Source organism: Coregonus lavaretus, assembly GCF_964263955.1.
Source record: "Coregonus lavaretus genome assembly, chromosome: 15".
NCBI lineage: Eukaryota > Metazoa > Chordata > Actinopteri > Salmoniformes > Salmonidae > Coregonus > Coregonus lavaretus.
The window spans coordinates 19,597,312-19,613,135 of record NC_140002.1 but is presented as its reverse complement, the minus strand read 5'-3'; the positions used below and the strand labels follow the sequence as shown (position 1 = coordinate 19,613,135).

At 41.3% G+C, this 15,824-nt stretch overlaps 1 protein-coding gene across 1 annotated transcript in view; it reads right to left on the bottom strand.

The window, feature by feature from the left end:
• Positions 1-15,824, bottom strand: part of LOC311142225 (putative ATP-dependent RNA helicase DDX10) — a 116,592-nt gene that overhangs the window by 99,425 nt on the left and 1,343 nt on the right. Inside the window, exons 5-9 of the mRNA XM_084177832.1 lie at positions 10,846-10,966; positions 10,406-10,595; positions 4,460-4,586; positions 4,183-4,345; positions 3,901-3,985 (exon numbers count right to left, since the gene is read on the bottom strand). Coding sequence (XP_084033958.1) covers positions 3,901-3,985; positions 4,183-4,345; positions 4,460-4,586; positions 10,406-10,595; positions 10,846-10,966 — 686 coding nt within the window. The remainder of the gene's footprint in view (positions 1-3,900; positions 3,986-4,182; positions 4,346-4,459; positions 4,587-10,405; positions 10,596-10,845; positions 10,967-15,824) is intronic.

The window sequence follows — 15,824 nt, the reverse complement described above, 5'->3', positions numbered from 1 at the left end:
AGGAAGTGTACACTGGTTATGGCACCTCAAATTGGACAAACAGTACTATTGCCACTTTTTTCTAGTTTTTCAAGGGAAGGTCTTTAAAGGGAGTATGCGAGCATGTTCGGTTAGGTGCCAGCTGAACCATACTGACGCCTACTCCCACAGCAGCAGCATGCTGCAAAGACTCCAAACAAATGCATTTACATTTACATTACGTCATTTAGCAAATGCCTGATCGCAGTAAGCCTAGAAAGGATTCCCCTTCAGTCCTGTTCGTTCACAAAAAAGAACCGACAAGCAAGAGGTTTGTCAAGGGGTATGGCATCCCAGAAGTGTCAAATTGTGAGATTAGCAGCACAGAGGTTTTAGCAGCTCACTAAACAGACTGCTGACCTAACTGCAATACACACCATGGCAGCGCAGTGGCTCGAAGCACATCCTGACTGCTTAAGACATTGTTGCTGACGGAAAGTGTGTGTCTTTGACACAGCTGCACAGAGCGCCGTATAAGTAATGTCTGTCTTAGACACACACCATCTTACACCAATACTGTTGCAATTCCCGGGTGCTATCGGAGTGCGATTACACAAACACCCATGAGTCAGCATTGCAGCTGGGTTAACTGCTATGGTACCAACCCACCATTGTACTTGCAGAGAACAATACAATACCAGAACAGCATCATATGTCACCTACACTACAGTAGGTTCCACTGGATTTTGGAGCTTTGGAACACATTTGAAAGCCACTTGTGGTTATAATGTGCAAGCTGTAGGCTACAGGGAGAGGTAGTGTGAGAGGTGGACCATACAACACTGCCATCTAGTGAGTAAGTCAACTGTTGTGAGGAGGGATTGTGAGATGTGATGATAGGATAATGGATTGTCTATAAGAAGGAACTTTCAACTGTTGCACTCCATATAAGAATTGTAATGGCGGCTTGTTGTGGGTACATTTGTTCAAATGGTATTGTGTCCCTGTAAGATTTATTATTACACTGTGATAACTTCACTTTAATACTACTGTTGGAAAAACAGTATTTGTTGAGTACGTATTAGGGATTAATATTTTCCTGAAAATCTACCAAGTTTCAATACAGGAAAAATGTATTTATCCCGAGAGTCCCGGGAAATACCACAGAAATCGGAAGTGCCCATTTAAAGCATTTAAAACCAAGATATGGTCACTATGCCAGGGTTCTCTGCAAATAAGAGGGGCGCTGCGCAACTATGTAAAGACTTTAGAGCAAATTAAACTGATATTTAGTCATGATAGTTACTCTATCTTTGATCGGCAATTACGTTGTGAATTGCGAAACAGGCCGTTCATTAATTCTGAGCGTTATGTTCCTCAATTCAGCGCATTTCAGCAGGAGGCTATCTCAACACAGAGCGCGCTCAGGACGCAACCCGAGTATAGCATTGTCGAATCATACAAACTTTGTAACGGCTGTCAAACACAAAAGTCAAATGACCAAAGATGCTAAGCTTGCTAGATATTCTGTCATTAGTTGGAGGTTATCTCCTATATTTGGCAAAATCTAGTTTATGATTATACAGATGGCAGATAAGCTCATGGATAATGGGGTGATGAAGAGTGGAAATAGTTTAAATAAAGGTATCTTAACGGGGCCAACTGTTTAAAAAATATCCATATCTACTCTCATACAGTTTGTTGATCACACATTCTCTACCGAAGCTCTCATATGGGCAGCAGGTACGAGACCGCACAGAGAAGCAGGGAAATGTTACAGCGGTATTTTGACATGCATAGGCTAGAAACCTGCTTGGATTATGCAACCTATGGATTACAGAATAAAGTTAAGAATTGTAATGTGAGACAGGAGTCATTTTGGGTTTCAGTGGGATTGGGAATAGATAGGAAAATAGCCTAGGCTCTAGGAAAGGAGAATATATAATTTTCCCTCATGCCTCTGAATTGTTAACAGACAATGTCTGTGACAGAGATGCCCAAGTAGTGAATTGTGCATAGTTTCAAGTTTTAGTCGTATGTACGGGATACGCATGGTATACAGTGCATTCGGAAAGTATTCAGACCCCTTCCCTTTTTGTTACGTTACAGCCTTATTCTAAAAATGTTTATATTATTTAATTTCCTCAATCTACACACAATACCCCATAATGACAAAGCAAAAACAGATATTTAGAAATTCGCGTAAATGTATTAAAAACAAAAAACAGAAATACCTTATTTACATAAGTATTCAGACCCTTTGCTATGAGACTCGAAATTGAACTCAGGTGCATCCTGTTTCCATTTATCATTCTTGAGATGTTTTTACAACTTGATTGGAGTCTACCTGTGGTAAAGAGACAGGATTGTGTTGAGGCACAGATCTGAGACAGGGCACCAAAAAATGTCTGCAGCATTGAAGATCCCCAAGAACACAGTGGCCTCCATCATTCTTAAATGGAAAAAGTTTGGAACCACCAAGACTCTTCTAGAGCAGGCCGCCCGGCCAAACTGAGCAAACAGGAGAGAAGGGCCTTGGTCAGGGAGGTGACCAAGAACCCGATGGTCACTCTGACAGAGCTCCAGAGTTCCTCTGTGGAGATGAGAGAACCTTCCAGAAGGAAAACCATATCTGCAGCACTCCACCAAATCAGGCCTTTATGGTAGAGTGGCCAGACAGAAGCCACTCCTCAGTAAAAGGCACATGTAAGCCCGCTTGGAGTTTGCCTAAAGGTCTCTCAGACCATGAGAAACAAGATTCTCTGGTCTGATGAAACCAAGATTGAACTCTTTGGCCTGAATGCCAAGCGTCACATCTGGAGGAAACCTGGGACCATCCTTGCAGCGTCATACCCAAAATGACTCAAGGCTGTTATCGCTGGCAAAGGTGCTTCAACAAAGTACTGAGTAAAGGGTCTGAATACTTATGTAAATGTGATTTCAGTTTTTAATTTTTAATACATTTGCAAAAACTTCTAACACCTGTTTTTGGTTTGTCATTATGGGGTATTGTGTGTAGATTGACGAGGGAAAAAAACGATTTAATCAATTTTAGAATAAGGCTGTAACGTAACAAAATGTGGAAAAAGTAAAGGGGTCTGAATACTTTCCAAATGCACTGTACATCGTCCAACGAAATGCTTACTTGCAGGTTCCTTCTCGACAATGCAACAATAAGAAATAGTAAAAAATAAGAATACGAACATAAAGTCAATGGCAGTAGAACAGAAAAAAACTTTTAGCATAAGTACAATACAGGAAGGCACAATTTATAGTGCAATTTATAGGCCTATCAAATTTGTGACTGTTTGAAGAGTCACAATGACAGGTCAAAGAGGCACATCTTTTATAGGCTATACTGTAGGGTTTATTAACTGCATTTGTGCAGTACAGAAGTGTCAACTGTGCATGTGCTTTGAGTTTATGGCGACTTAGTATGAAGTAAATACTTTAGGCTAAAGGCTTCCATGCGACAACCTGTTTGGATAATGTGCCATAATGTTTTTTTTTGCTAATCTGATGCTGCACATGTGTATTTTGTGGAATTGCATTAGTGCCGACATGGGGGGAAAATGTTTTAATTTCCCGCGTCTTGTTATTAAAACATTTTGGGAAATGGAAAGAGTGTTCCTGGGACCCTGGTTACCCATGTTAATCCCTAGTATGTATACATTTTCATTAATTCTCCATATACAATGAAAACATGCCCTTCAAGCAGATGTGACAGACTGCACACAGTCAATGCCTTTCCTTTTACTCCAGGTCCGGCTAGAGTGTGGTCCTCTGTAGCTCAGCTGGTAGAGCACGGCGCTTGTAACGCCAAGGTAGTGGGTTCGATCCCCGGGACCACCCATACACAAAAATTTATGCACGCATGACTGTAAGTCGCTTTGGATAAAAGCGTCTGCTAAATGGCATATTATTTTTTATATTTGTTATTACCTGGCGGTTCGTCCCACTCTGTGGATGTATGTGTTGGCGTCCTCTGGACAGTCAAACTGCAACACCCAGTTCACAGCAGGGAAGTCTGCAAAGTAGGGGGGGACGTAACTATTATTCACCAGCAGCCGTGATGAAGAACCTGCTGCCTCTGGTATCAGAGCAGTAAATATTAGTCATTTTAGGGGCCGTGTTTGAGCTGTGCCCCAAACCGTCATCTCTGTCCCTACTGACTACAGAGATCCAGCCAGTCTGTAGCGTAGACTGCTGATGTGTTAGCATTACCTAGGCCTCTGGCTGCAATGTCTGTGGCGAAGAGCACAGCATTCTTCTTCTTGATGAAGTCGTTGTAGACCTCCACCCTCTTCATCTGCTGTTGCTTCCCATGCAGGGCCAGGATGGGCATGCCCGGACGCAGCCGACAGAAGACCCGGAACAGGTATTGCACCTACGGATGGAGAGAGAAAGAGAAACTTCATGTTTGCAGCTCAGACTACAACTAGACCATGAAGCTATAATAAGCCAAACAGAGGACAATTAGCACAAACTAGCAGAGCCTTACCTCTTTGCAGCAGGCAAAGAAGACTATTACTTTCTTCTGCAGTTGACTCCTGATGAAGGAGAAGAGCATGTTGACCTTCTGGTGCAGCTCACACACCACGTAGTTCTGCTCCAGTGTGGCCGGCGTGCTACATGGACACACAAACATTACGTTTTTAGATTGGCCTCTTTCAGGTCGTTTATGTTTGTACTTTGCAATAAAATGCAAATTAATTACTTAAAAATCATACAATGTGATTTTCTGGATGCACACACACACACACACACACACACACATATATATATATATATATATATATATATATATATATATACACATACATACATACATACATACATACATACATACACACACACATACACATACAGTGGGGAGAACAAGTATTTGATACACTGCCGATTTTGCAGGTTTTCCTACTTACAAAGCATATAGAGGTCTGTAATTTTTATCATAGGTACACTTCAAATGTGAGAGACGGAATCTAAAACAAAAATCCAGAAAATCACATTATATGATTTTTAAGTAATTTATTTGCATTTCATTGCATGACATAAGTATTTGATACATCAGAAAAGCATAACTTAATATTTGGTACAGAAACCTTTGTTTGCAATTACAGAGATCATATGTTTCCTGTAGGTCTTGACCAGGTTTGCACACACTGCAGCAGGGATTTTGGCCCACTCCTCCATACGGACCTTCTCCAGATCCTTCAGGTTTCGGGGCTGTCGCTGGGCAATACGGACTTTCAGCTCCCTCCAAAGATTTTCTATTGGGTTCAGGTCTGGAGACTGGCTAGGCCACTCCAGGACCTTGAGATGCTTCTTACGGAGCCACTCCTTAGTTGCCCTGGCTGTGTGTTTCGGGTCGTTGTCATGCTGGAAGACCCAGCCACGACCCATCTTCAATGCTCTTACTGAGGGAAGGAGGTTGTTGGCCAAGATCTTGCGATACATGGCCCCATCCATCCTCCCCTCAATACAGTGCAGTCGTCCTGTCCCCTTTGCAGAAAAGCATCCCCAAAGAATGATGTTTCCACCTCCATGCTTCACGGTTGGGATGGTGTTCTTGGGGTTGTGTTCAGGACGACTGCACCGTATTGAGGGGAGGATGGATGGGGCAATGTATCGCGAGATCTTGGCCAACAACCTCCTTCCCTCAGTAAGAGCATTGAAGATGGGTTGTGGCTGGGTCTTCCAGCATGACAACGACCCGAAACACACAGCCAGGGCAACTAAGGAGTGGCTCTGATTTTAATAGCTAACATTTCGATGGCCATAAATAGATATGCCGATAGTGGACAACCTTGTTTTACCCTTCTTGACAGTTTAAAAAATTCGGAGAAATAGCCATTATTAACTATTTTACACCTAGGGTTACTATACCAGATTTTAACCCATTTTATAAGAGATTCTCCAAAATTGAAATGCTACAGGCATTTACAGTGGGGAAAAAAGTATTTAGTCAGCCACCAATTGTGCATGTTCTCCCACTTAAAAAGATGAGAAAGGCCTGTAATTTTCATCATAGGTACACGTCAACTATGACAGACAAATTGAGAGAATAAAATCCAGAAAATCACATTGTAGGATTTTTTATGAATTTTATTTGCAAATTATGGTGGAAAATAAGTATTTGGTCACCTACAAACAAGCAAGATTTCTGGCTCTAACAGACCTGTAACAACTTATTTAAGAGGCTCCTCTGTCCTCCACTCGTTACCTGTATTAATGGCACCTGTTTGAACTTGTTATCAGTATAAAAGACACCTGTCCACAACCTCAAACAGTCACACTCCAAACTCCACTATGGCCAAGACTAAAGAGCTGTCAAAGGACACCAGAAACAAAATTGTAGACCTGCACCAGGCTGGGAAGACTGAATCTGCAATAGGTAAGCAGCTTGGTTTGAAGAAATCAACTGTGGGAGCAATTATTAGGAAATGGAAGACATACAAGACCACTGATAATCTCCCTCGATCTGGGGCTCCACGCAAGATCTCACCCCGTGGGGTCAAAATGATCACAAGAACGGTGAGCAAAAATCCCAGAACCACACGGGGGGACCTAGTGAATGACCTGCAGAGAGCTGGGACCAAAGTAACAAAGCCTACCATCAGTAACACACTACGCCGCCAGGGACTCAAATCCTGCAGTGCCAGACGTGTCCCCCTGCTTAAGCCAGTACATGTCCAGGCCCGTCTGAAGTTTGCTAGAGTGCATTTGGATGATCCAGAAGAGGATTGGGAGAATGTCATATGGTCAGATGAAACCAAAATAGAACTTTTTGGTAAAAACTCAACTCGTCGTGTTTGGAGGACAAAGAATGCTGAGTTGCATCCAAAGAACACCATACCTACTGTGAAGCATGGGGGTGGAAACATCATGCTTTGGGGCTGTTTTTCTGCAAAGGGACCAGGACGACTGATCCGTGTAAAGGAAAGAATGAATGGGGCCATGTATCGTGAGATTTTGAGTGAAAACCTCCTTCCATCAGCAAGGGCATTGAAGATGAAATGTGGCTGGGTCTTTCAGCATGACAATGATCCCAAACACACCGCCCGGGCAACGAAGGAGTGGCTTCGTAAGAAGCATTTCAAGGTCCTGGAGTGGCCTAGCCAGTCTCCAGATCTCAACCCCATAGAAAATCTTTGGAGGGAGTTGAAAGTCTGTGTTGCCCAGTGACAGCCCCAAAACATCACTGCTCTAGAGGAGATCTGCATGGAGGAATGGGCCAAAATACCAGCAACAGTGTGTGAAAACCTTGTGAAGACTTACAGAAAACGTTTGACCTGTGTCATTGCCAACAAAGGGTATATAACAAAGTATTGAGAAACTTTTGTTATTGACCAAATACTTATTTTCCACCATAATTTGCAAATAAATTCATTAAAAATCCTACAATGTGATTTTCTGGATTTTTCTCTCTCATTTTGTCTGTCATAGTTGACGTGTACCTATGATGAAAATTACAGGCCTCTCATCTTTTTAAGTGGGAGAACTTGCACAATTGGTGGCTGACTAAATATATTTTTCCCCCACTGTATATATAAACTCCAGTCGTACTTTATCAAATGCCTTTTCGAAGTCTGCTATGAATAGCAGGCCTGGTTTTCCAGATTTGTCATAGTGTTCTATTGTTTCCAGTACTTGCCTTATATTATCTCCAATGTATCGTCCATGTAAAAAACCTGTCCGATTAGAATGAATAATGTCCGACAATACCTTTTTAATTCTATGCGCTATACATTTTGCTAGAATTTTTGCATCACAACACTGAAGTGTAAGGGGCCTCCAATTTTTTTTAATGGACTGGATCTTTATATTTCCCACTTGTATCCTGTTTCAGTAATAATGAAATCAGACCTTCTTCTTGAGTGTCTGATAATCTACCATTTACATAGGAGCGGTTAAAACATGCTAATAATGGTCCTCTGAGTATATCAAAAAAGGTTTGGTATACCTAGACTGGTATGCCATCCAACCCTGGAGTTTTCCCAGACTTAAAGTCTTTAATTGCATCCAGAAGTTCCTCCTCTGTAATTTCACCTTCACATGAGTCTTTCTGTATGGCTGTTAATTTTATATTATCATTAGAAAAAAATCCCTACAATTAGCTTCAGTTAGAGGAGATGGAGGCGACTGAAACGAAAACATATGCTTAAAGTACTTTGCTTCCTCCTTAATATCATTTGAAGAATCATGGGTGACTCCGTCATTTGTAACCAGTTTCAGTAAATTCTTTTTGGTAGCATTTCTATGTTGAAGATTAAAAAGAAAATTGGTGCATTTTTCCCCATATTCCATCCAGTTTGCTTTATTTTTATAATATATTATACTTGATCTTTCTTAAGTTTCTCAATTTCTTCTTGTTTTTCCTCTAATTTATTCTGAGCCTCTATGTTAGAGTTTTTATTGCTATCTATCTGTTCTGTTAGACCTATTTCCTTTCTTAGTATGGACTCTTTTGACCTAAATTGTTTTTGTTTTCGAGATGAGTACTGAATTGCATGGCCTCTAAAGGCACATTTAAGTGTCCCATACAATAAGGGGATTTGCAGTACCTATGTTATGTCGGAAAACATCAGTTATAAAGTCCTCTGTCCTAGTTAAAAACAAGTTATCATCCAATAGGCTTTGATTCAATTTCCAATATCCTCGCCCACGTGGATATTCAGTAAGATAAATGTATATGCCATTTATATGATGGTCCGACCGCATTCTGTCCCCTATCAACACTTAAAACTTTTGGTGCCAACGAAAAGGACATAAGAAAGAAGTCAAGATGACTAGCTTGATTGAGTCTCCGCCGTGTATATCTCACTAGGTCAGGATATTTAAGCCTCCATATATCTACTAGTTCTAATGTATCCATGACATTCACGATTTCCTTAAGAGCATGAGGGTGATTGTTTTTGTAGTGTGATTTCCTTTACTGTCCATTGAGCTATTTAAAACAGTATTATAATCTCCCACCATAAAAATAGAGTTTTGTATTGCTTGCAGGGTTGATAATTTATTATATATATTGTCAAAGAAGCGTGGATCATCATTATTTGGTCCGTAAAGATTAATGAGCCATATCTGTTTATGGTCCAATAACATATTTAAAATCATCCATCTACCTTGCGGATCTGTTTGGACAATTTGCACATTTGGATCGAAATTACTGTTTATTAATATCATCACCACTTTTGAGTTTCTTTGCCCATGGGAGAAGTATATTTCACCCCCCCAGTAGTTTTTCCAAAACAACTTCATCTAGAATTGTTGAATGAGTTTCCTGTAAACAATATATATTATATTCCTTCTCTTTGAGCCATGTAAATATTGTTATTCTTTTGTTATTATCTGCTAAGCCATTACAATTATAACTGGCTATACTTATTTCACCACTTACCATAATGAGATACACATTTCAAATCTATTTATCATAATAATGTTTGTAAATGTACCAATAAAAAACACCATGAGTGCTTGTTTGAACTTGCCTGTTGTGTTGCAATGAGCCAATAGAAAAGTCCCAAAAGTGCAAACCACACCCACGGCAACCTGGCACTCCAGGCAGGCTAAAGCAAAACACTAAAAGTATTTTACAAATATTTCAAATAGTAGGCTATTTGAAGCCATGCCAGCTTTGCAGGTAACAGGTATCAGGTAAAATTTAATTTAAAACACTGATGTGCACTGCCTGAGGAGCCCTGATAAGGCTGACAGAGTCCTCTTTCATCTCTTCCTCTGCTGCAGTAGCCTGTGCTTCCTTACTCCCATATAATAAATTAGCTTTAACATCGAGGACAAAGCCATTACAGCAGCATAAACACTAAACCAGCTTATCAGCAAAGGCTCATCGGAAAAGCTACAGAAGACAACTCATCGAAAAAGAAGTGGCACAAAAAGAAAGAGCATAAAACAAGCGCAGTATGATCAGTTTAAGACTGGATTGAAGTTTCTGACATTCAGATAAAACATTCTATGTTAATGGTGGACCCTATGTTAGTGGGAGAGAAACCACACTATCATTCAGCACCTGGCTGCACAGTGACACGCCATTCTTTCGAAGGGCTAGGGACTTCACAGAGCATCCATGACAACGCTCGTATTTGTTGAATGTACCGGCCCACTTTTGTCTTTCTGGTATTCATACCATATACTGGATGTCAGTTTGTCCCGATATAAGCAATCAATGTAAGCACCCTGCAATCGCTGAGCAATAACATTCACATGATGACCTACGAGTAGCCCCGGAGACTCATTGAAATCCCGACTGAATTCAACACATCACCTTTCACAAGTATTTTCAATTGAGACCGTTTTTCATTTCCTGAGTTTATAGAACTCCATGTGACATTAACCCCAACCGCCAGATTTCTAAAAGCCAAGACTAAGAGTTTTGACACAGGACTATAGTGGCATTGTTAAGTGTGTTATATAATAGAGCTCCTACCTGAACTTGGCCTTCTCGTGCACCCAGACGTACTCTGGGTCTTTGAGGCTGAGGCGGGCCAGGTCTTTCACTGACTTGGTCTGTGTGGCTGAGAACAGCAGTGTCTGACGGGTCTTGGGGAGGTTCTCCACTATGGCGTTGATAGTGTCGGAAAAACCCATGTCCAAGATACGATCCGCCTCATCCAAAACTGAAAGTTAAAAATAAATAAACAAATATAATGATTTCTGCCATTACAATCATGTCACAAGACCATAGATTTTGCAAACAAGTATATTATTCTCCAATGATCTGACTACAGATCAAAACAAACAGTGCTACTCAAGCAATGTTGCTTAATATTAACAGTAAGAATGTAAAAAGTCCATAAACAACATACTGCTCACACCACAGTAAAACTATTTTTATGGTGGCCTAGAAGCTCAGGTTTAACTATGTACCTAGCATGTGCAGATCGGAGGCGTGAAAGGCAGCAGTCTCGTCCATGTGCTGGAGCAGGCGTCCTGGCGTGCAGATGATGATGTTAGTGCGGTGGATCTTCTCAGACTCATTTTTCAGGTCCTGCAAAAAAACATGCCACAGAGATAAAACTCTGGCAACTACAGCTGTACTTTACATACAGAATTTGACATTCTATGTCAGTCTGTCCCTTAAATGCCCACACCAGTAGAAATCCACTTTCGAGGTGAAAAAATGGCCAGAGCTTACCCGAAGTTGCATATTTATTTAAGTTGTTTTAGTCAAAGTATGATATACAGTGCCTTCAGAAAGGATTCACACCCCTTTGACTTTTTCCACATTTTGTTGTGTTACAGACCAAATTTAAAATGGATTAAATTGAGATTTTGTGTCACTGGCCTACACACACACACACACACACACACAATACCCCATAATGTCAATGTGGATTTATGTTTTTAGAAATGTTTAAAAATTTAAAAAATTCTATGTCTTGAGAAAATAAGTAAGTATTCAACCCCTTTGTTATGGCAAGCCTTAATAAGTTAATAAATAATACAAATGTGCTTAACAAGTCACATAATAAGTTGCATGGACTCACTGTGTGCAATAGTGTTTAATATGATTTTTGATCGACTACCTGCTCTCTGTACCCCACACAAGTATCTGTAAGGTCCCTCAGTCGAGCAGTGCATTTCAAACACAGATTCAACAACAAAGACCAGAGAGGTTTTCCAATTCCTTGCAAAGAAGGGCACCTATTGGTAGATGGTATACTTTTAAAAAAAAGAAGAAACTGGATATCCCTTTGAGCATAGTGAAGTTATTAATTACACACCTAGTCACTACAAAGATACAGGTGTCCTTCCTAACTCAGTTGCCGGAGAGGAAGGAAACCGCTCAGGGATTTCACCATGAGGCCAATGGTGATATTAAAACAGTTACTGAGTTTAATGGCTGTGATAGGAGAAAACTGAGGATGGATCAACAACATTGTAGTTCCTCCACAATACTAACCTAAATGACAGTGTGAAAAGAAGGAAGCTTGTACATAATACAATTATTCCAGAAACACGCATCCTGTTTGCAATAAGGCACTAAAGTAAAACTGCAAAAAATGTGGCAAAGAAAGGAACTTTATGTCCTTAATACAAAGCTTTACGTTTGCATTGGCCGTGCAGCATTTATGGTGATAAGACCTCTGCAGAAGTCAGGGCATTTAAACTCCTTGCGTAGCGCAAAGCTGTTGTGAAGGAAGTTGTCAAGGAAGTGAGTTTGTGTTTATACAGGACCTCCCGCCCCACCTACTGTCAACCAATCATGTCAATGCGGAGCTATACGTAGCCATCCGTATTGTTACAAAATTTGGGAGGCGCACGGTGATACGGTACGGAGCTCAATTTGGCCTCTGCGTGCCTCCGGAGTTGCGTCACACCCTTTATACTGAGCCGCCGACCACGTTTTCAGATCAAGCATAAATTGGCTTTTATAGTTACATGTCGGTGTGCATGATCATGAGCAAAGTCATTGCAGGGCTCTACAGTGTGCCCATTTTACTCGCATATGCACCAAAATATTTTGCTGTGCGACCTGCAATTTTTATTTAGGCACACCAGTGGTTGCGAGTAGATGGGCTTGTTTTGAGATCAAAGCAAGAGCTGCATGTAGCCACGTGTGCACATTCGTTCATATTCTTTGCTACTGAGTTATTAGACCAGTTATAGCTCATTTCTAGTCAGCAATGGGGGAGTGATTGCTTCCTACAAGAGCACAAAATGTGTGCATTTCTAGCCATTTTGAAAAGTGAGTCAGGTAAAGAGCTTTTGTTTTATGTCTTAAATGGGCAGTGTTGTATTTTTAGACAGGCTAGAATAAGCTAAGTAGCCAATAGGCAGAGGGTAGCATAATTTGTCAGATTCTCTGTAATATGGTATGGGAATAATCCAACTTAATTTTGTAAAGTGGTTTCTTGAATCAAACAACACATTTTCAGTCACCTCCTTGTCTGAAGGACAAGTAGATAAACAGGTTAATGTCAAGCCTGGAATATTTTTTCCCAAAAGTCTCATGGAATGTAGCCCTACATTGAACACCACATATTGGCTGCTACAGTAGGCTGAATGATAGAACAACTATTACCATGTTCAAATGTTACAGATGCATTTTCTCCATTGTTTCTGATGGTAGACCAGTCTAATAGGCCTACATTATGATCAAAATAGCCACAGTAGCCTACTTGGCCACTGTTATAATGGTAACTTAAAGCGGGTAAAGCCTCAGTGTTCACAATAAACACACACCAGAAGCTGCACAGAATTTTCACAACGTTCAAGTTTGCACCGAAAAAAGTGAGGGAACATTGCTTTCAATAGTTAACCATATTACTGGAGCGTCATCTTATTCTTTCTAACTATTTCTATGGCGGATTCTCGGCTGCATTTTATGGAAGATGCCAAATCTTTGGAGATAACAATAGATGGTGAAGTCAAAGATAGGTTAACGGTTTCCATCTGTCGTGAAGTTTTTCCTAAATCAATACTTATGACAAATCCAGCACCAGAACCAGCTGGCTAATGTTTTGACTACAGTGAAAAAAAAAAAATGCAACAGATAACATTAGCTAGCTAGACACCAAGCTCAGAGCCCTGGGTCTGGACACCACCCTGCAACTGGATCCTGGACTTCCTGACGGGCAGACCACAGGCTGTGAGGATTGGCAACAACATCTCCACACTGACGCTAAACACAGGGCCCCCCCTGGGGTGTGTCTTCAGTCCTGTGTTGTACTCCCTGTTCACCCACAACTGTGTGGCTTTGCACAACACCAACTCCATCATCAAGTTCTCACGACACCACGGTTGCAGGCCTGATAACCGACAATGATGAGTCAGCCGATAGGGAGGAGGTAAGTGAACTGACATTGTGGTGTCATGACAACAACCTCTCCCACAACATCTGCAAAACAAAGGAGTTGATTGTTGACTTCAGGAAGCAGAGGAGGGAACATTCCGCAATCCACATCAACAGGACTGTAGTAGAAAGAATCACAAGTTTTAAGTTCCTCTGCGTCCACATCACGAGGATTTGTCATAGACCAACACCACCACAACCTCTTGTCAAGAGGGTGCAACAGCATCGCTACTTCCTAAGGCAGCTGAAGAAATTTGGCATCCCGCCCGGTGTCCTCTCCAAATACTACCGCTGCACCATTGAGAGCCTCCTGACTGGTTGCATTATGGCCTGGTACGGGAATTGCTCCGTCCACGACCGCAAGGCCCTCCAGCGGGTGGTGAAGACAGCCCAGTACATCACTGGGACCGTGCCCCGACCCATCGAGGTAATCTACTCGAAATGGTGCCTGATGAAGGCACGCAGCATCAAAGGACCCCACACACCCCAGCCACGAGCCGTTATCGGAGCATGAGGTCTGATACCAACAGGCTCAGAGACCGTTTCTATCTACAACCCATCAGACTGCTCAACACTTGAACTGGACTGACCACCTGCTCGGATTCTCCGCACCTTAGCACACATGCACTCACGCATGCACACACATATACTAAACAAAAATAAACGCAACATGCAACAATTTAAACAATTTTACTGAGTTACAGTTCATAAGGAAATCAGTCAATTTAAATAAATAAATTAGGCCCTAATCTATGGATTTCACATGACTGGGCGGGGGTGTGGCTCACTGGGGAGCCAGGCCCTGCCAATCAGAATGAGTTTTTCCCCACAAAAGGGCTTTATTACACACAGAAATACTCCTCAGTTTCATCAGCTGTCCGGGCTGCTGGTCTCAGACGATCCCACAGGTGAAGAAGCCAGATGTGGAGGTCCTAAGCTGACGTGGTTACACTTGCTCTGCGGTTGTGAGGCCAGTTGGATGTACTGCCAAATTCTCTAAAACTACATTGGAGGAGGCTTATGCTAGAGAAATGAACATTCAATTATCTGGTAACAGCTCTGGTGGACATTCCTGCAGTCAGCATGCCAATTGCACACTCCCCAAAAATGTAGACATCTGTGTCATTGTGTTGTGTGACAAAACTGCACATTTTAGAGTGGCCTTTTATTTTTCCCAGCACAAGATGCACCTGTGTAATGATCATCCTGTTTAAGCAGCTTCTTGATATGCCACACCTGTCAGGTGGATGGATTATTTTGGCAAATAATTCATGTTCACTAACATAGATGTAAACAAATTCTGGCACAAAATTTGAGAGAAATAAGCTTTTTGTGCGTATGGAAAAATTCTGGAATCTTTTATTTCAGCTCATGAAACATAGGACCAACACTTTAAATGTTGTGTTTATATTTTTGTTCAGAATATACACATTTATGCTACACACACACCACAACTGCTGCTACCAGACTCTTATTATACTGCTCAATTTATACACTTGCCCCCCATACACGTGGAAATATTGGACTATAAATTGTGCCTTCCTGTATCATACTTATGCTAAAATATTTATTCTATTATACTGCCATTTACTTTATGTTCGTATTATCTTTCATTATTTCTTATTGTTGTTGCATTGTCGAGAAGGAACCTGCAAATAAGCATTTCGTTGGACGAAGTATACCATGCATATCCCAGACATACGACTAATAAAACTTTAAACTAGATATGGTTAGCAAGATACTGTAGCTAGCTAGCTAGGCTGACGGTGGTCAGTGCCCTATTTGTTGATTTTTATCAACTCCACTTGGAAATTCCCACTCCCAATTCGTGCATTTCCTCTCTCATTTCCTCTCTAGGAAAGGAAATTACGTCGAAATAGTGGCGGCAACCTCCTCTGGGGGTGGGGGTGGGTCCATTAACTTAGCCTAAATGAATCAATGGTTGGTTGCGGAATCCAACAGAATAACAGGGCACAAAACGTTTCCTTTCAAACACCACCAACAGAGGTGTCAAAACCAACATGAAATGATCTACCAATAAAGGCACTTG